General features: G+C 37.6%; 1 protein-coding gene across 1 annotated transcript in view; it reads right to left on the bottom strand.

Annotated features, from left to right (window-relative positions):
- Positions 1-26,269, bottom strand: part of LOC127650893 (CUB and sushi domain-containing protein 3-like) — a 686,283-nt gene that overhangs the window by 102,071 nt on the left and 557,943 nt on the right. The window contains exons 34-44 of the mRNA XM_052136534.1: positions 21,390-21,593; positions 17,711-17,835; positions 17,269-17,365; positions 15,489-15,593; positions 14,098-14,216; positions 13,099-13,168; positions 9,505-9,621; positions 9,184-9,393; positions 8,283-8,471; positions 6,228-6,405; positions 2,838-2,983 (exon numbers count right to left, since the gene is read on the bottom strand). Coding sequence (XP_051992494.1) covers positions 2,838-2,983; positions 6,228-6,405; positions 8,283-8,471; positions 9,184-9,393; positions 9,505-9,621; positions 13,099-13,168; positions 14,098-14,216; positions 15,489-15,593; positions 17,269-17,365; positions 17,711-17,835; positions 21,390-21,593 — 1,560 coding nt within the window. The remainder of the gene's footprint in view (positions 1-2,837; positions 2,984-6,227; positions 6,406-8,282; positions 8,472-9,183; positions 9,394-9,504; positions 9,622-13,098; positions 13,169-14,097; positions 14,217-15,488; positions 15,594-17,268; positions 17,366-17,710; positions 17,836-21,389; positions 21,594-26,269) is intronic.

Here is a 26,269-nt window from a genome sequence, read left to right as displayed (position 1 = left end):
TCTGAGATCCATTAGAATGAGACTTTAGAATTAAGTCGTTAAAATGGGTTGCTTGGCAATTCTCTAACTCTGAGATGCCTCTTTGATGTCCTTGGTGTCTGGACAGAATATTGAGTAAAGCCACGCTAATAAACTTGAGTGAATTTGAAGGGGCCTGCTTTCTGTATTTGAGAGCCCATTTCGAGCTCATGATCATATTCCATAGATTCCTGTCTAAGCTGCTTTGGCTAGATTGGCTTTAAAACACAAGAGGATACGACATCAGAGAGCAGATAGGCAGACCCGACAGAGCCCTAATATGATTAGATAACATACTAAATACTGGATAAATATTTCAGTTTAATGTCTGGTTATTTTTGCTAATCCATATCAAAGCAGATGGTTGGAAATAAAGTTGTCTTTCAGCTTGGTGTCACATTTACTCCAACTCATAAAGAATCAAAGTTAAACACATTATGATGGATGGGGTATTCCCAGGGCAAATGTAAGTAAATATAGACAATCCTATCTCTTTGTTATCCATGCACATCACAGTCTAAAGCATCTGCAGATGGAAAATTTGTAATTTGAAATTCTCATTCAATCTACAAAAGATGGGCAGAGAAACAGAAATCATGGAGTGAATAAATAATATGGATTGGAGAATAAAACTTTTAAAATCTCAAATCAAAAGGCTTTGCATCTGTCAAAACACGGATTTACCCCCGGATTTATTTTTTATAAAGATTGTGACTCACAACATTAAAAATTATTATAAAATTGATAGTTTCCACTCTTAATTCTGATTGGATGAGCCATGTTTGAATCCATTGTAAAATGACCATAAATGCTCATTTGTGATTCTATATTAACGTGCCAAGTTGTGAGGTTGTATTGCAAATGCGACTAGATTGAGGTATACTCTGAAAATTGTTGATAAATTTAAACCCCTTAACTGTGGTAAATTCACTGGCTTTTCATAGCTTATTGCTTTAATGAAGTGTTAATAAGCGCTTGAAAGGAATGGTTCTACCAAAAATGAAAATTCTCTCATCATTTACTCACCCTAATGCCATCCCAGATGAGCATGACTTTTTTCTGCTGAACACACACACACGCACACGCACGCACGCACGCACACACACACTTTTAGAAATATATCAAAGTTCTGTTGGTCCATTCAATGCAACTGTCCAGAAAGCACATAGATGCAGCATAATAGAAATCCATAAGACTCCAATTGTTAAATCCATGTGTTCAGAAAGGATATTATAGGTGTGGGTGAGAACAGATCAATATTTAAGTCCTTTTTTACTACAAATTTTCCTCCCTGCACAGAAGGTGGCGATATGCACAAAGAATGCGAATTACCAAAAACAGTGAAACGCTGTTAGTGAAAGTGGACATTTATAGTTAAAAAGGACTTAAATATTGTTAATTTCTCACCCACACCTATCATACTGCTTCTGAAGACATGGATTTAATCACTGGAGTCATATGGATTAAATTTATGCTGCCTTTATGTGCTTTTCTGAGCTTCAAAGTTCTGGCCACCAGTCACTTGCATTGAATGGACCAACAAAGCTGTGATTTTCTTCTAAAAATATTTGTTTGTGTTCAGCGGAAGAAAGTAAGTAATATCTGGGATGACATGAGGCATGAGTAAATTAGAGAATTTTCATTTTTGGGTGAAATATTCTGTTAAGTTTGAGTAACAGAATGTTATGTATTTTGGATTAATCAAAGAAACCCATACCTAAACTGATCCTCATTATTACTTTAGTATTTCCAAAAAGTTGATCCTCTGAGCTGTGAAAATGTGTTTGATCTGATTGTTGGTGTGACTCACAGCATGAAATGGTTATTTCACTCCAAAAAGTCTCTGGAATCATTAAGCCCTGAGTGACAGCTGACATGGGCCAAGAATCAATTTGAAAGCATGTAACAAACCATAAATACTACTCAGAGGCTCAACTTATGTCAATATAATCATTGTAAAAGCAAGCCGTTATGAGTGCCTGTTAGTCAGACAAATTAGAAATTATTCTGACACACTGTATTGACAAATGATTGTTGAAACAGAATGCACCAGTTTTCTAATGTTGTTTTGCAGGTCATCTTAGGTTCTGGGCTTGAAAAGAGCCTTAGACAATTTTTAGATTATTATTAAACACGCCTAAGCAATAATTTATATAAACGTGAGTATGATAAGGTGGTTTACATACACTATGCATAAGGCTGTAAGACATGAACATGAAAGTCTCACTTAGAATCCACTAGACATCAATAGATGAAAGTGTGAAAAACACAGAGTCTCTACAGAAGAGACAAAGGATGTAGAACTTAAATAGTTACAGTTGACAAAACTGGTTTAACTGACCTTAGTCATGATAGATAGATGCCATATTAATTTGACGTGAATAAAAACATGGCTAAAATGGAAGGAATTATATTCTGTTCAGAGGATACTACAGTCTTTATGTCTTTGATCTAATATCCATGTCTTTGTCTAATTTTCACAACCCATGTTTTTTGATAAATATAATAAAACTATAAGTATGATAAATTGAGTGGACTTCTCCACTGATTTGATTGTAATCCTCACAACCTAGTTTTCATTCGCGACATATTAAATATAGCTCCTACCCTGACTGAAGTCCATTATCGTTTGCATTTTTAAAATCATAGTATATGGTTAGGCAGTAATCGATTTGGTAGAGTAATCTGGTAAAAGTGGTTTATCAGAGATGTGGCATGGAGGGTGGTGCATATGCTCAGACATACCCACCCCTAAATGATTTAACAATTGTTTCCTGTCACTTCTCTACTGTCCTGTATGATTAAAGGCAACATCTCACCATGGTAACTGAGCACAAAGAAACCACTTCCACTGAAGTCACTGTGAAACTTGATGAGGATCTGATTGGATGTGCTGTAGACTGACTCCAGTGCTGTGTTACCACTGAACTGACCAATCTGTGGACAGCTCTGGTCTGGACCATCCCTGCAAAAATTTGAAATAAAAACATTAACATTTCATCAATTGCAACATCTAGAATTTAGTTGTAATTAAGTCCTAACTCATTTAATGTTTGTATATTTAAAATTGTGTGGTCTGAAACAGCTAGTAAAGACTTAAAGCACCTAAGTACTAGAGTTTAAAATATGTCAGAAAATGTTGCGAATCCATAGATCTCAATTGGGATTGTGCATCACAAGGACAGAGTAAAAAGCAAGGGTTTCCAAAAGTGAAGCAAATTTTTTTTTAAAAGCTTAACTTTTTGCTGAAATGAACTATAACATAGGCATCCGTTGAGCTGTGAGAATTTCAGACAGATGGGTCCAATTGGGTTTTGGAAATCCAGTTTGCTTGATATCAAACTGACATTTCACAACCTAAAAATTAATCTTACACATGTAGCTATATACTTAATGCACTCTATAAATTACCCCAAAAAAGTGACTAAGCGATTACACTGGGACTAAATAAATTGAATATTTAAGACATAATGTTTTTATAAACCACAGTCTCTGAAATGGGACATAAACTCAGTAGCCCAGCAAAAATAAAAACTATGCATTACACTGTGTGTAATGTCTGAAATGGAACTTTAAGCGAAGACAGCAATATTTTCCATATAACCGACTGAATGAAAGTATGAGCGAGATGCGTGTCTCCAAAATAGGCAGTCATTTCTCTGTGTCTTGTGGTTTATTAAGCGATCCTCCTTCCATATCTAGCTCTCCCTCAACAATAGGCCAGCCCAGCAGAAATGCATGGTGGTTTTGTGCTCAAGTCTTTGTATAGTACATCTACAATAGGGCAGTAATAATGAACCAAAAGACACTGTTTTATCTAGGTCACCTATGATACATGAGTTGGTCACAAGGAGCAGTACACTAAGGAACTGATGTAGTACCCAAGACAGAATGGTGCATGCGCTATTAAATGTAAAGTTTACGTTTCAGAACAGACTGAAGCACTTCAATGGACAACGTAAATACAATCTCTATTTCAGACGGTGTACAGCAAAAAAAAAAAAAAAAGTAAAAAGAAATGCAATAAAGTAACCTCTATCTCTGCTGAAAATGCATTATTTAAAACAATGTGGAGTGCAGGGTGTGCAGAAGCCATTAATAAATAAATGTACCCTCTGGAATTTTCTTAAACAAGAGAGAACTCTGATATGAAAAGTGATCAGATTACATTAATTATTGGATACGTCCAGTGTTTTATTGAATGCATTATTCCATCTCCCTCGCAACTGGGTGTCACAATGATCTGAAGGACAATTAGTCAAAAGCATCATCTCATCCAAATGACTGAATAGACTAAACTCTCTCTGTGAGGACACAAGCCCTGCAAATGCTTGCTATTATCTTTATCTCCCTCATAAATCTATCAATAATATAAACATTGGGATCCAAAATTCAGAGACCACTAGTTAAAATGCTTCTATTTTGTATTCTTTAGTATGATTTAATGTGGGTATACAGTGAAAAGTTGAATTGTAAATATTTTTTGTTAATTTCAATATTTAAAAGAATTTGGTTTGTACAGTATATCTTTTGCTTTAGTGTTCAAAAAGCACATTACCTAATGATCCATTCTATCTCAGCATGATTTAAGAATATCACGAAAAGCATCTTGTGTCCTGACCTTTTGTAATAAGGAGTTAATATGGTCAAAGTCACAGATGTATTTATTTTTAGAAATAGAGCAGAATCTAAAATATTTCTTCTTCATTTTTACACAGAGATTTGTGATGCGGTCACAAACTATTAGATGCCACTGTACAACAATAACTTAAAAAGTTGCATGCTGTGTTACAAAAATATCTTGAGGCCTATGTTCTTTCTCCAAAGCCAAGGAGATGAATTTAGGGGCTTTTTCCTCAAAGCACTACGAGTATAAAATCGAATATGTTGTTTGATTATTCTTTTCTTATGTGATTTATATAGGTTCTGCTAAACCTCCAAAGAATTTTGTTATTTGAAGATACAATTTAGAGTCTCACATGTGTATATAAAACACCAAAGCAAATGGGCTTAATTTCCACGAGGAGAGAAAGGCAGTAAATAATGTGCAGTATACCCAATTAGCAAATTATTTTCTTAAAAGGTTAAAAAAAGACAATGATCAAAAGGGAAATTAATGCAAAGAAAATCTGGAACTCTGATAGTTTGATAAAACGTTTACTACATTTATATACAGTATGTAATATGCAATTATTTAAATGAAATATAAATATTAAATATGCATATTACATACAGGCTACATTAAATGTTTAAATCTACATTTCCAAGACTTTTCCATGACCTTTCCAGTTACTCGTTATTACTGGATTAGGACAATAAGGAATCAGTTTGATTTAAACTGTTTTGCTAAAGAATCATTTAGACCATCATTTTTAATGTACAGAACTAATTCAGCTGCTCACAAATCAGAAATCACTATGACTTGCAATCAAGTTCTAAACTACAAGAACAGTATTAGAATGAATAATCATTATTTAGATTTCTTCGAATTTTAACGTTATCATTTTCCATTTTCCATGACTGTGGGAACCTGTAAGTCTTAATTCTAAATATAGATCCATATGTTTGGCTAATATGCCGATTGCTGATATACTGCATGTAAATATGCACCACTCCTGGGTAGTGTCAACCAATTCCAAATAAAGTCAAACAATGAGAAGAAATGTTTGTGGATGTCAGGCATCAACCAAGGGCACACAAAGTCTGGTGTAACGTAATAACATAAAGTACAGTACATTTTCCATTTTGGGCAGAAGCAAAAACTAAATATAACCCTGAAAATGTACTCTTGTAAATTGTGAAAAGGCTATTTATATAAATGCTTTGCAAGTGAGTGATGCTGTGATGCCTAGCCAAGCAAACGGGGTGGCAGCTTGTCCTGGAAGTGGTTTTGTTGGATTTAAAAGATGATTTCTCTCTTCAAATACAAGCAAGTGTGCTTTGGTGCACTCCAAGGGACCACAAAGCTGTTTTGCACACAGAGAGTAAATGTCTTGCTTTCAAGGGCGCTTTGCGTTTGGCCACAAAAGACCCTTTGTTCCTACAGCTCAAAAAACAAGTTAGTAATTTCTCTACATTTTTGGTCCCAACATCTCTTAACAGAGGAGGCTTACTACTTAATGTGTCATTATTATTGATCATAGACTGATGAATATTTATTAATTCTTAATTCATCATCACATATTCATGAAAATCATTTGAGAGTTTACCACACGGTGATGTAGTCGTAGATGGGCTCAGTGCTGAGGACAGTGAAGTTGATATAAATGCCATTTCCAGGGGGCACCCTGACACTCCACACACAGTCCTGGAAGTTGGGGTATTCAGCGGGGTGACCAGGAGAGAAGATGGTACCATTCAAGGAGGTGATGTTTCTGCCACACAGAGCTTTGGTGGCAGGAAAAAGGAATGTTATCACCACATATTTTTTTCATAAAGCATAATCAAGGTGCAAAATAATTTTCCACTTAAAAAGTTTAACATCGAAAGACATAAACTTAATTTTAGCCAGCAGCCATATCACCCTGTAGCTCTAGACTGGTTACCCAATGAGGCTAAGCAGCGTAGAGCCTGGCTAGTACCTGGATGGGAGGCCTCCTAGGAAGGTTGCTGCTGTGTAACACTAAGGTGTTAGCGAGGCCAGCAGGGGGTACTCACCCTGCAGTCTTTGTGGTTCCTTACCCCCAGTATAGCGACAGGGACACTACCCTGTAAAAAGTAACTGTCCTTTGGAGGAGATGTTAAACCTAGGTCCTGACTCTCTGTGGTCACTAAAAATCCCAGAGCACTTCTCGTAAAAGTAGGGGTGTAACTCCGGTGTCCTAGCCAAATTCCCCCCATTGGCCCTTTTTAATCATCTTCTAATAATCCACCTCCATTAATTGGCTGTATCTCTCTACTCTCTCCTCTCCACCAATAGCTGGTGTGTGGTGAGCATACTGGTGCACTACGGCTGTCGTCGCATCATCTAGGTAGATGCTGCACACTGGTGATGGTTGAGGAGAGTCCCCTGTTCACTGTGTAAAATGCTTTGAGTGTAGTGTCAGAAAAGTGCTATATAAATGTAACATTAATTTATTAGTTTATGACACATATGGTGATACAGGGCTAAACAATAAGGATGGCCTGATGACCACTACGTGTGTTCGTTGATCATGTTTATGCATGCTCAGTGATGTACTTAACACTGTTGTTGTGAATTTTGCTGATTTACACTGCATATTTTTCTGTCGTTCAGCTAGTAGAACATGGTGCTAACCAGTACTCCATATAAGCAGACTAGGGGGGCACAATCTTACCCTAGGAGGGCACCAGAAAGTCCACTAGCTGCTCTTACTTGCAAGTTATACATTATTCAAGGACCCGAATGCAGTTGCGGAACACAGATGATCGTTTCACGCTCATATCACACCAAAATGTTGGCAGGGCAAATAAAAATCTATTTGTACTAGTATGACCAGGCCAGTTGAAAAAAATCCTAATCGATGATCCCTGTTCGTGTACCTGTTGGTCTAGTCATATCAGTGGCCTAGAAAAAGTTTTTTTTATTTGACATAAGTGTGGTACCCTCCCAGTAGTGGCCACCATGTTGAGATCACATGACCAGCATGACCATTCACTTCAGTTTATTAACAACCCTATTATTTGATACTTTCGACTGCAGAATAATTAGATCATGGGTGAAAAGTAATATGAATGGAATGTTTGTACAATGACATTGGTAACCAAAAACTTTTGCTTTTACATAATACTGGATCCATGCCCATGGGTATCAGTATGAAGTCCAAAACCACAGTGGTATCAATAGTTAGGAAGCCGAATAAGAACCAGTAACACATGAACAAAACATTACTGAGTACACCTTTTAAGGTTTTGTCTTCTAAATTTAATCTCTTAGCTGTGATATTTCTGATATGACATCAGTTCATTGTGCTCTGGAAAATAAGGTTGACCACTGAAGCATTGTATATTTTCTCTCACCATAAAGATGCGTGGCACTGTTTAACATTATGCCTTTAGTAATATTGTTGAAATAAGGCAATACATCTCACTTGCGAGCATATCTCTTACATTAGCGTATAATGTCATCAGCTGTAAGAGACCGGAGACACTTTTATAATAACTTACAATGAGCAGCTGCATGCATGAAAAACTGGGGTCATCCAATTTCAATTCTGCATTAAGGTAGTATATAAAGACATCCTCATTTTACAAAATGCATTCTACCTTACAGTAAGAAGTAGAGAAGAAAAACAAGCACGTACCTTCACAGCGTGGTATAGGATTGTTCCAGTTCCGACTGATACCATGGAGGCAGGTTAGAGACGTCTCCCCGATGAGCGAGTAACCAGGTAAGCACTCAAAAGACACGGTCATGCCCACACTAAAGTCACTGCCTATTACTATACCGTTCCTGAAGGGTCGGGGGTCAGGACAGCTCTGCAGCTGATAGGCTGGAGAAAAACAGAAAAGAACATATTCATAATTGAGAAGAATACAATTGCCCATTTTAACACTACAGTCTATTTGTGGGTGCATTACCTTTCATCATGTGAAATGAATGTTTGTAAATTTAGTTTGATATTTTTTACATTAAAAGGGAGTTTGTATTTACACACCTAGTTTATAAATGTGGTTCAAAATAGATAATCTGATTTTCTATCTGTAAAATCATGTTCAGATTTATATTTATTAAGGAAGTAAAAAGCAAGCAACAATTAAGCAGAAGCTTTTATTCATAGTGATTTACAGTATACTTGTTACTGAGATGAGGCACGTACGCACGCACGCACGCACGCACAGTATTATAATTACTATAGACTAACCCTAACCCTCAAACATTTGTGTTTTTTATCCCATTTGAGTACATCCACAAATGTTTCAAAAAGGAGGTTTTGTCAGATTTAAAATCTGAGACCAATTTTGTCAACAAATTATGTAGTAAGTAAAACCATAACCACACACATAGTCTAAATTGTCATTAAAATGTCTCTTCATTCACAAACAAGCAGTTTAATACAGAATATGTATCTAAATGTATAGTTTTTGACCCACATAAGCGTTCCAGGGGGAATGTTAGCTATGCATTCTAGGGTTCAATCGCATGTACATTCCTCACCACTTAGTAACATGCTCAATGGAAAAAGGGATCCTTCAAAAACTCACCTTGGTATGTAATGTGAAATCCAGGCTTATTCTGTGAATAGTCACTGTGGAAGAAGAAGTTGGTCTCATGGGTGGTGCTGAACAGAGACTCAGGAACCTGCGGTCCACTGAACCTGTCAATCACTATACCCATCTCAGCCGGCCCACTGCGAATCTCCATGTAGTCATGGATGGCCTCGGTGGAGAAGTTCAGGAACTGCACATGGATTCCTAAACAACATATGAACAGCAATATTTGACACTGATAAAGGGCCATATGTTTCACTCTAGTAGTTAGCTCATTCATGCACAATGAAAAGACATGTAAAGACATGCATGTACCAAAGCCAATGGGAAGCGTGACCATCCAGGTGCAGTCCAGACCACTTGGGTAGTTTCCAGGAAAACCAGGGCTCAGAATCACTCCGCTAACATCCGTCATGGCTCCACCACACTGGGCTGTGAATATGGTACAATTAAAAATCTGATACTCGTGATGTGTATGGCCATGTTGTAGCGATTAATTGCTATTTCTAATGAGAAACAGATGTGTCTATGGCCCCCTATACAGTACATTTAGCATAAAAGGTATAGTTGAGATACAGCACCAATTTAAAAGCAGCTACAACAGAAATCCCATTCTCGTTGTACATCAATTCCCCTGGTTGAGTTTGTAGTACAGACATTTACTTCAGGAGGAGAACTAGAAAAGCACTCAATAAAAACTAGTGGCATGAACATGCACTGGAATACAAAGATATTCTGATCTGCTCACTTCTATTTGCTTGGTAGAACCAAAGCTATAGACCTTATTCATGCTAGCGCCATCTTGGTCAACGAGGCTGTGAGGGATATACTTAGTTACTTAAATGGGCTGTACTGCAGTTTAAAGTGTTTTTGGATCATTCCACAGACAAAACATTGATAAAATATCTGTCCATGAACATTCAGTATACAAATAACTCCAGACAACATGAGTTGTGGAAAATAAGATGTGATCCAGGAGCTTTATACAGCTTTATACGTGTGTCACGATGAAAAATGATGGATCCAAAGGCAGAGACGACAGAAATAACAGTCTTTAATGAAGATATAACGAACAAAGGCAGTCTCTCGTTAATGCACAGAGAACTGGATAGAGTAACTTAAAGAGAAGAGCAGACTCCTGTCACGATGAAAAAACAGATCAGGACTCCCTTGGAGCAGGCTTGATGACAGGAGTAGAAGTCTCAGTCGGGGAGAGAGAACCGAACAGGTTCACATGCAGCAGCAACGGCAGGGCACGGATAATACTTCGAAGCAAGACTGATCCAGAAAAACAGGACAAGACAGTGTAAGCACTAAACTGTAAAGACATGAAGGTCGTAGAAGAGGTAACGTGTGACATGCAACAATAATCCGACAAAGAATCTACCAGAACAAACACCAGATAAAGGGTGCGCACTTAGGGAAAAGTAGAAACAGGTGTCAAAGCAAATCAGCGCGAGCGCTGATTGCAGTGACTAACAGGTGCGGGTAGAGAGAGAGGCCTGCAGAACGAAGCAGAAGAGAGAGAGAGTGTGTGTGTGTGTGTGTGTGTGGGTGTGTGTCTGTGTGCGTGCGAGTGAGTGCGAGAATCAAAAAGGAAGAAAAACCTGACTCATGACATCGTGCCATTGAAGTGATGATAAGTCTATCCCTCACAACCTTGTTGTCGATTAAAAATCAAAGATGGTGTTAGCGTGAATAAGGTCTATTGTCTCTTTTTTTTTTGAGGACTTAAGGATATGAAACAAAAGCAGCAACAGGTCTGGGATATTAAGTTGTGATTCTAGCAGGAACATGGAAATAATCCCTGATATGAATGATGGCTAGAGAGGTCTAGTTTTAGCACAGGAGAGGCTCAACAATGTTGGTGCATAAATTGGTATTAGAAGTCTACAAACTACTTTTAAACACAAGGCAAAGGGGATTGGGAGGGTCAAGGGACAGCCAACTCAAACATGAGCAATATAAAAGATAAACAAGATGCCCTTGATCAGTGACAGACTGATCTGCAGAAAAGACACAAACTTGGTCTCGCAGGAAAGCCCGCTGGCCACAAAGGATGTTTCAGAAAAATGAGGGGTTGGCAGTGAAAGGGAGAGATGTCTGGCACATCAACTCGCCAGTCAGAGAGAATCTCCATCTTGTGTTCCACATGGAGAGGATGGAATGGTGTGCATCCCCCAAAAACATTCAAATCAACAGCTATATCAGCTATAATTTCTAAACAATTAAGTTGAATTAACACATGCTGATGGCTTCAACAGAAGCATATACTATCGATTAACAACCTCGGAGCTCATGGTAGTTCTGTCTTTAAATGTTTAGAACTATCATTAAAAATGTATTTTCCTATGAAAAAAATGAATAGGATTTTTACTTCTGGAACCAGACTGTTACACTCTATTACTTTTGGAACACAGAGACACAGAAATTACACACTTCTTAAATAAAATTAATAATGCAGCACAGTATACATTCAGTATAGCCTCAGAAGAAAGTGAATTATATTTTTTTTATAACTTTAATCTCACTTAAAACAACACAAATAAGGATTATTTAAGGGTTATCCATATATCAATTAGCACTTTGCTAAACAAATATATCTTGGTATTACATAATATTTAAGCTAAAAAGCTTGACATAAATTTGGAAAAAAGGCTGTTAGTGATTAATCAACTGTAATAATGGAAACTCATTCTTAAGAGTTATCGGTCCATCTGGGCTGAGCAGAAAGAATCAGTAAACAAGTGTTTAAAAAGATCACTTTTAAGAGCACATGCATTCAGAATGTGCAGAAGCAGCTGTGTGGTAAATAATTGAGCTGGGTATTCCAGGATTTTCAGCTTGACTGAGGCTAAACCATTTGAAAAATGAAGCCAAACATAGCGCATAGCGGTTCTAGTTGGTGCTGTCTTTAAAAGTTGCCCATGAATAAACACAAGGCAATTCATCAAAATATTCTATATAGAGGGATCGAAAACTCTGCCATGCTCTGCATTTTAAAATTGGAATTTAAAAAAAGCTGCCAGGACAGGAGTAGCTTGAGACAAATTAATCAAACTTTATCCTAAATTCACACAAACCTTTGTGGCACCTCTTATTCAATTGCTGATGAAAGGGAATCTTAAACTGAGAAACACATCCAGCCTGAAATTTACAGTGGGAATTCACAAAGAACAAATTGCACCCACTGATAGGGTGGTTAGACATGCTGTCTGCATATTTTTTAGCATCTGATTCGATAAATTGAATTATATCAATCATGTAAAGCTGCAAACGCCCACAAAATCTGTAGTGAAGGTAATTTGCTTGTTCTGATTGCTCGATTGTGGAGGATGCAGAAGACTACCATGATCTGGAACACGTTACAGGGACTAAATAGCATCACTCTACTACTGTGATCCAGATACCTTAATCAGCTCTTGAAAATGGCAAAAGTATACTCTTCTACAACGTCTATATGCCTAGATGTAATGCTCTTCTCCAACTTTTAAACATAATTTATTATTTATTAGTGTTTCCAGGATCAACAGAAGATGTAAACAAACTGTATCTTTTTTAAATGAAATTCCATATGCTGCCTGCTTGCCATGAGTGCTAATTAAGGCAAATAGAGATGAGTTTTGTGAATAAGGCACAATCTATAATGAATAATTTACATAGAAATAGGGATGTTTGTGCTAAAAAAGAATGACAATACCTTAATTCAAGCACTCACCATGGCACAGCACTATTGCAGCACATTTAGCGACTGTTAAACTGCATTGTGGGTGGATGGTGAAAAGATGCAAGTTTTTGCACTGAAATACTGCATGCAAAAGTGCTACAACTGTTTAGTGTATTTGCCCCAGATTGTTTTTTTTTCTAAGTAAAAGCTTTCAATTTTTCAACATTTCATTAAGGCCATACCAATGCAAAGAGGGACAGGGTAGTTCCATCTCCTCACTGGTCCAGGCATGCATATGATATGGGCATTTCCCTAGGAAAAACACAAAGAACCAAAAAAAAAACTATTTAAAATTACAAAATCACTAACATAGTAGCACAAAGCTCCCAGAAGTGTTCAATTTGCCAGTTAACTATTTGCATTGCACTTATCATGTCTATAATGTTACTCATAAAAGGTCATATCATGCATAAAAGATGTAAGATGCACTACAGGTGTTAATAAACACAACTCACTGACACCGTTTACATCTGGTTTTAAGATGAGTTTTTGGTGATCTGATCACATGTGGTCATTGCTAAAAAAAGGTCTGAGCAGGGTCTAAAACATTTTGTGATCGGATGACAAAAAACAAATACGAATGTGGTCAAAAACACATGTGACAACATTGCATTTGAGGTGTAAATGTCAATCCGTCCTATATGCGTCCCGGCAACATCGAAGTGCCACCCCTCACCTGTCAATCACCAACGCTAATGCAAGAGTTTAAATTTGTTGGTTACAAGCAGCTTTAAATGGAAAAAAATTAAAAAGCAGATACATGCACAAGCATGAAAACTTCATGGATATTGTTCAGTGATCTCAACATGCATGGACACTTCTGAGAAGCATGAACATCTGAAGCTCTTTTAATAAAGGCAATCCACAAAAATAAATAATTCTGTTCGAAATGTTGCGTTTGTGCTTAGATTAAATTTCAGCTGCATCTGGGAGAAACAGTGCATTTTTTTATGCTTTCTTTGTCTTCTCTGACTTTGTTGCCCTTTAATGTCATGCACTAACACACTGACATATTGACAGATTTATGTTGTCATGAAATCAGAGCAAATCCATTCACAAGTGGTCCAGACAGAACTTTAAGCAACCAGGAGTAAACAGCAATGTGTCTCACCTGACCACATGTGATCGAATCACCCGAGATGCATCTTAATACCAGGTGTAAATAGGGCCATTGTCCTCACCTGTAAGGAGTATCCTTGCTCACACTGGAACATGACAACATCTCCCACCATGTATCGATCTCCCACTTTAATCCCGTAGGTGGGAGTCTGTGGCTCTGGACATGTATCTAGACCAATAGCTGTGAACACACATTTGATCATAACTGCTGTAGTCACCAGATATAAAAAATGAAATCTCCACAGAATAACACTGACAGATATGTAAAAGATTTCAGGATTTGGCTGTTATTGAAGTACTAAAAGGACAGCTCTGTGAGAATCTGGCATACAGATACATAAAAACATTTGGTTAGAGGGGCTGTTTTCTAGCTAATTATTTTATGGATGTAAATGTGGACACCTGGCTATGTTTTGTGAAGAACAGGTGTCTCCCTCTCTCCCTCAGCACCAACAACCTAATTTGTTATACCAAACTGTGGTATAACATTAAGCATGTTGGCTTGGACCAACATTTTTTTTTATTTCTCCCATTGATTATTTGCAATAAAGAGAAGAACCATCCATCCATCCATCCATCCATCCATCCATCCATCCATCCATCCATCCATCAAGATGAAAACCATTTCTGAATGTGCATGATCTCTAATCCCTCTGACATCACTGTCTTTAAAAACAGCATTCATTTGTAATGGATAACATGAACATGGGATTGAGATTACTTAGTAAACCTTTGTTAGTCTACACCACTCGCCGCTGCATCCAGAGATGCAAGTTAAGACTTTACTATGCAAAGCAGAAGCCCTACATCAACACTGTCCAGAAGCGCTGCTGACTTCTGTGGGCTCGGTCTCACCTTAGATGGAAAGTAGAACAGTGGAATCATGTTTTTTGGTCCGATGAGTCCACATTTAAAATCATTTTTGAAAAACAAAGCTGTTGTGTTCTGCGAGCCAAAGAGAAAAAGGACCATACAAGCTGTTATTAGCGTCAGGTCCAAAACCCACTGTCTGTATGGGCCAGGTGTGTTAGTGACCATGGCATGGGTAACTCGCACATCTGTGAGGGCACCATTAATGCAGACAGATATGTAAAATACTGACATCCACCACTATGCTTTCCAGGTACATCCTGGAATTTTCAGCAGGACAATGGGAAAGTTCCATCCATCCGTCCATCCATCCATCCATCCATCCATCCATCCATCCATCCATCCATCCATCCATCCATCCATCCATCCATCCATCCATCCATCCATCCATCCATCACATATTTCACATCACTTGTCATTTGCTTCTAGAAAAATAAAAAACAATGGGAGGTTTTATAAATGGACAACAGTAGGATTTTTTTTTTGCCTTTTTAATGCAAGGTTTCCAATTGGAAGCACTCATTCGAAAGGAATACATAAGATAATCTTGTTGCACTCCACTGTTGTGTTATGTTTGGTTTACCTGTGTATTCCAGATGGAAGCCTGCTGCAGACACGCTGATATCTGACACAAAGTTCAGGTAGAGGTTGTTGGACGTGCTGTTCAGGAGCTGTGGAATGGTGGTTCCTGATAAAGGAGAATGTGTTATGCATTAAGTGGATTGCATGTAGCATATTAGGAAAAGCTGTCTTTACTTTTGTTCAGTCTAAATCACATTGGCTGGGGCTGAAATAAGAAACTGGATTATCAAGCAAAGAAGATTAAAGTATACAGTAAGAGTGGCCTAAAAGCACATTAACCTATTAATGGGAAACATCTTCAACGCCCATGCTGTGAACTCTCTGGTGCACCTGTGAACATTTGGCTTGTGAAACAGTTCCCACACTGTTTTAAACACTTCCTGCTGTAAAGTTCTTCTCGGAAGACAACTTCAATAGTAGTGGTTACCTGATATGGTTTTTTCAATGGCTGATGCACCCTAAACAAGAGAGAGGGGTGACCGAAGGCCAATATAAGGCTGATATACACTCACCTACCACTTTATTAGGTACACCTGTACACCTTCTTATTCATATTGAGAAACATTGAACTTGATCCCTCTACTACAAGTAAGCTATTGATGCAGCATGGCCCTGTAATAACAGTCTATTATCAACAGTGTACTTCCTCTGGCTGCTCTGTTTATAAACATTTGAAATGTTGAGTAGTGAGGTGCGGTGCACGTTAGAAGCGCTGTCAGAAGTAGTAATTAATTAGCTAGCCAAAGACAGCATGATACACCTCCTCAAGTCTTTCCTTGCTCCAAATATTAAAATGATTGGCTTTCCTCAAGGGTTGATTCAGTTAATGATATCAAGGTGGCTGGCAAGGAATTTTTTTATGTTTTCATCAGAAGTAATTTCTTTAGAGAAAGAATCAGTATCCTACCATTCCCAAATGAAAACCAAACTTGCATTGTTATATTTCTAATCAAGCCTGATGTTTATTAAATATAGTATGTTAAGACCAAAATCCTTTCCTAACTGCATCTCCAGCAACAACTTTAACATTTCCAGGTATATCTATATCTTTACCAGTCAAAATTTGTAAACACACTTATCTGAATGTTTGTTTCTCATGATCTTTACATCTTACACCTTGAGGCACCTTTTGAGCTAAAGGCTTATGCTGAAATGCTTCAAATTTGTTAAGTAGAAATAATCTATGTATAAAGTTATTTGCAAATTTTATTATGATTATAATGATTATTATTATTAAATGGGTGAGTTGGATTAGATGTTGAAGGAAAAGCAGCCAAGTGCCCAATATTCATGTAAACCTCTTCAAAACTGTTTAAAAACAACTAGTAAAATTGGTTGAGAGAATGTCCACAGTGTCCAGAGTTGGCAAGCTTTAAGATACAATGTAAAAATGTAAGTAGTAGTAGTAGTAGTAGATTTGTTGGCTTTACTACTTATTATTCTAATATTTGGAAACTTTTGACTGGTAGTTGGTATCTAAACGGCGATGTGACATTATATACATAATATACAATTATTTTCTATAGACCCAGTTCTTAATATTTTAATAAGCCACAGACCTTATTAACCAGATGTTTTTTTTTTTTTTTTTTTACAAATATGTACACCTTCATAGAAATAATAATGAGGTCAGATCCTCTGGAACGACAGGAAAGAGATTTACTTATACTGCATGCTGTGGAATAAAAGTTAAGCCTCAGAATGTGTGAAAAGCATGTATTGTACTGTCTAATATTGCAAAACATTATGTAAAATTTGTATTCCTCTAGTTCAACTGTTACCTGAATAGCTGCCCTGTCTGGGTGCATTGTTGTCAGCACCGTCATAGAAATCCAGAGAATCCCAGTTATGCTCTGTAGCAAAACTAATAACTTGGATCTGTTTGAAAATGTAAGAAAATTAAGAAGTAACAAAAGGAAGAGGTGGTAGAACAAAAGGGCAATGACAGTGAGTTTAGCTCCATTTCATCATGCATACAGCCTCAGAATTGAAATAATACAGCTTATGCTATCTCAACAAAAGCACAAATACTACACTAAATAGAGAAGGTAAAGATACAGAAAGGCACCCAGCTTTGTACTCCACATCATTTCTAAATTAAAAATTGCCTTGTGCATATTTGATTAGACATTAAGAATTCCCTTTTTTGTAGTTTTAACTTTTTACATCACTGACACTTCTTTTAAACATTTAATATGAGGGACTTCAAACTTCTCCACTCACTTGGATCCCAGCTCCCTCAGGAACAGACACCTTCCACACACAGTTGAGGTTGTTATCGTAAGGTTCAGGGTAACCTGGGGACAGAATGGTCCCCTTACGCATCGCCAGTACCCCTCCACAAGGCACTGCAAGACAAATCCAAAGACAAGATAGCGTGTTATATTAAGCATTACATTTCAGCGGTGCATAAAAGCAAGCAACAAAAGTGAAGGCTTGGAATTTATCACTCTCTGTGTAAAGAAAAAGCTACTTTTGATGATTAATCAAAGCGAAACTGGCTTTGTGATTACTCAAAAGTACACCTTGATGCTTTAACGACTTTAAATATGCTTGTTTCTTCAAACAGATATGGAGAAGGTGTTGCCAAGTTCCTGTAATCAACTTGGAACTTAATTTTCAGTTAAAATGGTCAAATGTAAAGTACTATTTAAAATGAAAAATGTAATGGTGCTATAATATAGTACAGACACTGGCATGGAGCAATGGAAATTATATATGAGGATATGATATCCATCTCATATAATAGATATATGGTATATGCAAATGTTTACTCTGCCTTATAGCAGCATTGTGCACAACGATCCCTTTGAAGCTAAGCATATATTTTAAAGGAACAGTTCACTCCAAAATGAAAATTCTGTCATAATTTACTTACCTTCATGTTGTTCCAAAAGTTGTTAGTAGACTTTGTGAACCAGATCAAACAATTCACACCTGACTTGAAAAAGTGATTTGTTAACGAATCAGACATCTACATATTTTTTATGAACTCTCACACACAAGGCAAGGAGAGCTAGTTTAAATTTCAGTCTGTTTTTTTACTCAAAGCTATTGTATGACTTTTTGTTATCGAATGAAAATAGTTCACAAGTCATAAGGATCACTTCAATGATACTTTCATGATGCTTTTGCCTCTTTAAAGTTCTAGTTCCCATTCATTGTATTAAGTCAAAAAGAATGCCCAGTACTCCATCATAATTCCTCTTTTTGGGCTCCAAGGAAGAAAGAAACTAATTTAAGTTTAGAATGACCTGAGGGTGAGTAAACAATGACAGAATTTCAATTTTTGGGTGAACTATTCTTTTAGGTTATGATATGTTTTCCTAGCTGCTATCTTTCATCTGCACACTAAACAGCACTCTTTCAATTTTGCCCTATTTAAAAGAACAGTGTAGCATTCAAATGTCAGAGAAGAGCATGTAACATTTCGGTCGTATCCCAAAGGAGAAGTCTGGTTGAGCAATTTTCTCCTGTTTGCTGAAGGCCTGCCAACTATTGTCTACAGCAGCACCAGAATCCACGAGTGGATCTGTCAATAACAAAGCACAGGCTGCTATCTAACTCTGGCAGGGCAGAACTGTCTTTGTTATCCTATGCTTAGGTAAGATGCTATCTGTCAAGGACAAAGGGATAATCTAGAGGTCAAAGCCAATCACTTTGTTTAAACAGCTACGAGCAGGTAGGGACATCCTGACTGATGTCTCACATTGGCAAAAAAGCAGAACAGGAGAGGGAGAGAGAGAACAAAAGAGGAGGCAGTATATGGAGCAAGACTCAATATATCTGTGCCAGATGCTTAAATTATTAACCAAATTCACTTCCCTGCAATATTGGTGTCATTCATTTTTAATCACTGAAATATTGAATGCTCCATGCGCTCAGGTAATCATGTGAAATATCACAGATTTCTGACCTTTTGGCCGTAATACGGTGAAAAGAGCAGGGAAATAAAACAAGGCCTGACATGATATTCCAAATGCCTGTCATAGGCTCATTGCACATACGAACTCTACAGCAATGCTGCTCAACTTGTGGGTCGCAGACTAAAAATGGGTTACAGGTTTGTTCTGACAATGCTAAATGCAAATGATAAAATGCAAGTAACCATACAATCGTGCATAATTAGGATCACAAAATAAAATGGGTTAGCGACTTTTAAAAGGAAGACGAAAACTCTTTCCATAGCATTTTTGCGCAAATGTATTAGTCATAATATATATATTCAGTACTGTGCAAAAGTCTTAGGCACATAAGATGTTTCACAAAAGCATACTTAAAAATAAACAAATACAAATAAAAACATTTCACTTAAGATAGTTATGTATATCTTCAGTTTTAGTGTGTCAATAGGAAATATAAATGTTAGACTCCCAAACATAACTTTTGCACATAAAAAAGATTAGAACAGAAGAACAGGGAGCCCTGCATCAGATGTCATGACCCCCAAAAAACCCCCACTAAACATCGGGTCAGTCTGAGATTACATAAAGAGACAGAAGCAATTGAGACAGCCAAAATAGATAGAAGAACTGTGGCGAATTCTCCAAGAAGAGTGGAACATCCTATCTGCCAACAACCAAGACCAACTGTGTCCAGGTGTACCTAGGAGAATTGGTGCTATTTTAAAGGCAAAGGTGGTCACACCAAATATTGAATTAGCTTTTTTATATTTACTGGACTTTGTACAACATTAAGAGATAAATGAAAACTATTTATATAAGTCATTTTTGAATACATCCTCACTATGCCAAATTTTTCACAACTTTTGCACAGCACTGCATATATATATATATATATATATATATATATATATATATATATATATATATATATATAAAATGGACATCAAATTATGTCCCTAACAATCATATGAACATTTTTGTTAAATTATCTATAAATCGTGGTTTATTATTTTATTATTATTATTATTATTATTATTATTATGTTTAAATTTACAATTGTATTTATGGTCTAATTTGTAAGTCTAAAGGTATTTTTCCACCTGTTGTCAAAGAGTGATTTTGAAGTCACTGCGAAACGGGAAAGTTTGAGAGAGTAAAAAGTTTGGAATTGGTAGATTATGATTTTTTTGACCACTTCATTATTTTTATAATATTTTTATTTCATTTGAAGTATACTTTCAGTTTAGAAAAGTTTTTTTGGATTATTTTTATGATGTTACAATAAATTAATTACATTTTCCAAAATCGACCAGTAGAAGTGAAGTACATGCCGATAAAATCACTGCTAATGTGATTTATGTGTCAGAAGATGAAAATGAGTAATAATACTTACATACTCTGTAATTTAACAGAGGCTACATCCAAATTTGGACGAGAATCATATTTTTAATACATATAAAAGGAGTGTGTCATTGTCATAGAAATATGCTCAACAATCATCAAAGATGAATTTTAATGCACAAAATAAAGTAATTTTAAATTCTTCTAATTCATTGCATTTACACTCCAACTTCCTATGAATGTGCTGTCTTGGTTTATATCGCTGGTGCTTGAGGGAATGAACTATATAATAGGACACAGATGGTGGAATAATAGCTGGAGAAAACATCAGAATTAAATTGCTCTTAATCCAGCCCATTTGCACATTGCACGTGGAATTTTGCCAAACCTAGACTAGCGCCTAGATCTAGCACATGCTTGCACGAAAATACCAAAATTTGCACTTATGACTTATGGCATAGCACTGCGCTTAAAGCTAGCATTCTTAAAATAGGGCCTAAATTCTGTACAGGTTTCTATGAGATCTTCAGCTTTGGTTTTGTTTCACTGTGATGTACCATTCAAATTAAAATGTTATGTTAAACAACTTGTCCACAAAGAAAAAAGGTCACATCAGTTGTGTGTCACTCCTAAGGGCTAGCGAGGTTTGAACTTACCGATGCAAGTAGGCAAAGTGTCATTCCACTGAGCCAGCGCATCAGGGACAGTTTCACAGTGAATGGCAGTAGAGCCGTGTAGAGTGTAGCCCGGGTTGCACTCGAACATCACTGAAGCGCCCACGGCGAAATTGTTGCCAATACGTTTGCCGAAGCGAGGTTCTGGAACAGAGCTGCATTGTGAGGCACTGGTCCTGGGTACAGCTGTAATAGGATCGCACAAGAAACACATGTCAATTAAGAGGGATGTTTTACCACAGTCTTTGTGAATACAGATATCTAAAATGACATTGTGTCATATGTGACAGAGGATTTTGCCTCATTAATAACATTTTACCTCTAAAAAATGTTTTTTAATCTGACCTTTATTCACGGTAAGCAGTACAGTTGATTTTTGGATCTTTCTTTGTAAAGGCATTTTGGAAGCTACCTTAAATACCTTACCTAAAACACATTATTACACAACACTTAGAAAATGTTAGGCCTTGACCTAACAAATTCTGTACATGCTTGGTATCTTTTGCTTTTAACATTTCAGATACATTTTCAAAAGCCTCACTCAAATCAAACACAGAAAAATGAAGAAGAAAAAAAAACACTCAGCAATGTTCAAGTAAAGACTCTAGTTATTGGAGTGTAAAAACTAAAACAAAAATCAAGGGAATCAACTGATTGGTTAAATAATAGCCATGAACTGACTAGGTCTTTATAGGTGGTCAGTCCCAGAGAGTTTAAGTCATACAGTAAAATTACTTGTGAAGTACCAAAACAAAAGTATTTGGGGGCAAAACTAAAGCAGAAATAGATGCCTGAAAATTTTCAGAACACACGGATCTTATATTTCATGGTAATTTGTGGCTATATTAAAATATAGAAGCAATGTATTATTTGCAGCTAGATTTTTGAGATTCAAAGATTTCAAACATGTGAAACAGCACAACGGTGACTGTTCACTTTTTCAGCAGCCATGGTTCAGTGAGTAGATTTCCCATTTATTTTCTTCATAAGCATAAAAAACTTCAATAATAAGTTCTAAACCATTAAACCAAACCAACCTGCTCAGAATGTGAATCATAATGTTTAAATCTTTGATTCAAAAAAAGTGTTAAAATGAAAAAAGTAAAAGTGAATAAACTACCCATGCGATGAGGCATTTTGAATGATATAATCGAATCACAAATGATAGTACCCTTTAAAACTGTGAAATGTATAAAATAAGACTATAATAAAAAAAAAAAAAAAACTGTAAAGACATATAAATATATAAGTTATTTGAGAGTGTAGAAACACTTTATTACATCCATTGCAATGATTTAAGGGAGTGGATGGTAACTTCAGCCATAATTCCCGTTTTGTGAAAAGTAACTTCTCTGATTGGTGGAGCTCTCTTCAGGATTATGGTTGGTGTATTTCTTCACTAGGAATTCACCAACTATGCATTTATTTATTTTATGAAATTAAGGTTTGACAGTGAAAGATGTTTTTTTGTGACAATACAGATGATCTTGTGAAGGATGTACTTTGAATATTGATGTATGCATACACCAGAGCAATATACATTTCAATATCACACTGATCATCCTCAGTTATTACCTGCTTACATAAGAACTGTCCCTACAGTACATGATTTTAAATCAAAGTTAAAAAGTCATATATTTTCAAAAGCTTTTAATCTATTTTAGATATACATCTTGAATTGTAGAGTGTCTTTTTTTTAACAGCTCTAGCCGACTGGAATCTGTACAGTAGCAAGCTGGAGAGAAGTGTTGTAACCATTCCTTCTTGCTGTTGCCCAATTGAGGGAGCATATCAACGCTTCCAAAGAGCAATTTTCAGTGCTGCTACTGCAGCCATCCCCCGTGCTCTCCTCAAGGAGTACAAAGGGTCTGGAAACCCCGACATTGCCGACCAACCTAATTGAATCCATGGATGCTGCCAGATGAAGCCGATGGGAAGAATCAGTGGAAATACTCAACTTCACCCACTCCAGTCAGAAAAGTTGGAGCCTGATTCGTCGAATGGTTGCCTCCCAAAGATAACCAGAGCAGTCCAGATCAGCTGTCAGTCCAAATGCTGTTGCCAGCCACCTTCTCCAGGTGGCAAAAGCTCCACTGTCGAAACCACACCAACAATCCATGTGCAACGAGTGGCAGCAGTATTGTCGCTTGAAGACTGTCGGACTGGAGGGTGACTGCCTGGAGGAATTCACAGAGTCAGAACTGGATGCGGTGCTCCGCACGGTGAAGGACGGCTCTGCTGCAGGATACGACAACATCCTGCCAGAATTTCTGAAACATCTTGGACTCCAGGATAACTCCAGAAAAAAGGATGCCACGAGTCTGTCGCCAGGCAAGTCATCGCCATCCCGAATCCCAGCAAGGACCCAATCCTCGCAGCCAGCTTCTGCCCAATATAATATGTATCAAACTACTAGAATGCTTGATCCTTCATCGAATCAGCCCAGTCTTGGAGAAAACCATCACAGTTGAGCAAGCAGGGATCAGGCAAGGACGTAGCACCGGTGACCAAGTTCTTGCCCTGACGACATACATTGAAAACGGATTCCAGTAAAACCAGAAAACTGGAACCGTCTTCCTTGACTTAACCATGGCGTATGACACGGTCTGGCATGCTAGCTTAGTGTTTAACCTATCCAAGGTTTTACCGCGTTGGCACGATAGATGTTTCCGGGTACACCTGGCAGACAAAAACAGCTCTTGGAGGAAACAAGCAAACAGAATCATGCAGGGGTCTGTCCTCTCTCCAAGTCTCTTCAACATCTACATTAATGATATTCCAGCAACACAGTCCCGCAAATTCATATACACAGATGATATTCACCTTGGGACCCAACATCAGACATTTGACGAGGTCGAGAATGTGCTGATGATGGTGGACTTCCTCAATAGGTGGTGTCTCCTGCCCAGTGCAACCAAGACGGTATCCAGTATCTTCCACCTCCACAATGCACAAGCCAAACGGGAGCTCAATATCTACCTCAATGGCCAGCGGATCAAACATGACCTAAATCCGTCGTATCTCAGAGTTACCATGGACCGATCATTAACATATCATGATCATCTGAAAGCAGCCAAAGTCAGCTCTCAGAATAATCTACTCCGCAAACTGGCCGGCACAAGCTGGGTTGCAAGGGCACAGACACTCAAGACCACTGCACTTGCTCTGTGTTACTCAACAGCAAAGTACTGTGCACCAGTCTGGTCCAGATCATCCCACACCAAGCTAGTTGACGTTCAGTTAAACACATCTATGCGCACAATCACTGGAACCCTACATCCTACACCACTACCATGGCTGCCAGTTCTCAGCAACATACCACCACCACACCTCCGACAGGAGGCCACTGCCAAGCTGCTGACTAAAGTCCAAGTGAATGACAAATTGACACTCAACACGGACATCACACTGCATCCAGCAGCCCGCCTGCCATCGAGAAAACCTGTCTGGTTGAACCCGCCGCTAGGATATGACAGCTAACTCGGCATGGAGTGATGAGTGGGCAGCAACTGATGTCGTAGCTGAGCCGTGGGTCTGTCCTCCTGGCTTCGACCTTCCTCGACAACACTGGTCAACGCTGAACCGATTCCGGACAGGGTCAATGTGCAGTCAGCCTTGTTCGGTGGGGGCAAGCCACCAACCCGAACTGCAGCTGTGGGGAACCAGAAACCATGCAGCACATTGTCAACGAGTGTCCGCAAACTTATTTCAATGGCGGACTCGAGGCTTTACACCCTGCTGTTCTGTGGCTGGGCACGCAATGCAAACGCTAAGAAGAAGAAGAAGCTTAACAGCTCTTTTATAATATATTATGCTTTCATATTTTGCTTATTTTTATCTGTTTTATTTTGTTGTAATAATGATTGTACAGCACTTTGGTCAACTGTTGTTGTTTTAAACTGTGCTATACAAATAAATTGACATTTATGTACTCATAAGGCAATTATATAGATCTTACTTGTGTAACATTTCATGTGTGCAAATCTTCTCGTCATTGACTCAACTCAACTCAACTCAATTTTATTTATAAAGCACTTTCAAAAACCACACTGGGTACCAAAGTGCTGTACAAGGAGTAATAAAAAATAAATAAAATCACATTAATACAGCTTAAGAATGCAAAAAAAAACATTTAAAACCTATAAAACAAGAATAAGATAAAATCTACCTAGTACAAATTATAATGCAATTAATTAAAAGCTAGGGAAAATAAATACGTTTTTAAGGCACCCTGGAAAGAGAATAGAGACGGAGATGATTTTATGACCAATGGAAGCTCATTCCAAAGTCTAGGGGCTACCACCGCAAAAGCTCTATCACCTTTAGTTTTTAGGCGAGATCGAGGAACTGACAGACACAGCTGATCACTAGAGCGGAGAGACCTTGAAGGTTGATTCAAACTTATTAAGGCAGAGATGTACTCAGGTGCAAGACCATGAAGAGCCTTAAACACATACATCAACACTTTGTACTTGATTCTGTATTGGATCGGTAACCAATGTAGTGAAATCAAAACTGGGGTGATATGGTCTCTTTTCCTGGTTCCAGTTAAAAGCCTAGCAGCTGAATTTTGGACCAGCTGCAGGCAGAGAGAGAGGCCTGACTCACACCCAGATACAAAGCATTACAATAGTCCAATCGAGAGGACACAAAGGCATGCACAACCTTCTCCAAATCATCAAAAGAAAGGATGGGCTTCAACCTTGCCATAGTTCTAAGATGGAAAAAACTATTTTTAACCACAGCATTTATTTGTCGATCAAACCTGAGCTCAGAGTCGAATATAACACCCAGGTTTTTTACATAGGGAAGTTTTATCCCTGGAAGCAGTGACAAATTTCTTTCTAAATTTAAGTCACATC

Source organism: Xyrauchen texanus, chromosome 10 (genome assembly GCF_025860055.1).
Source record: "Xyrauchen texanus isolate HMW12.3.18 chromosome 10, RBS_HiC_50CHRs, whole genome shotgun sequence".
Lineage (NCBI taxonomy): Eukaryota > Metazoa > Chordata > Actinopteri > Cypriniformes > Catostomidae > Xyrauchen > Xyrauchen texanus.
This window is presented reverse-complemented; position numbering and strand designations above follow the sequence as displayed.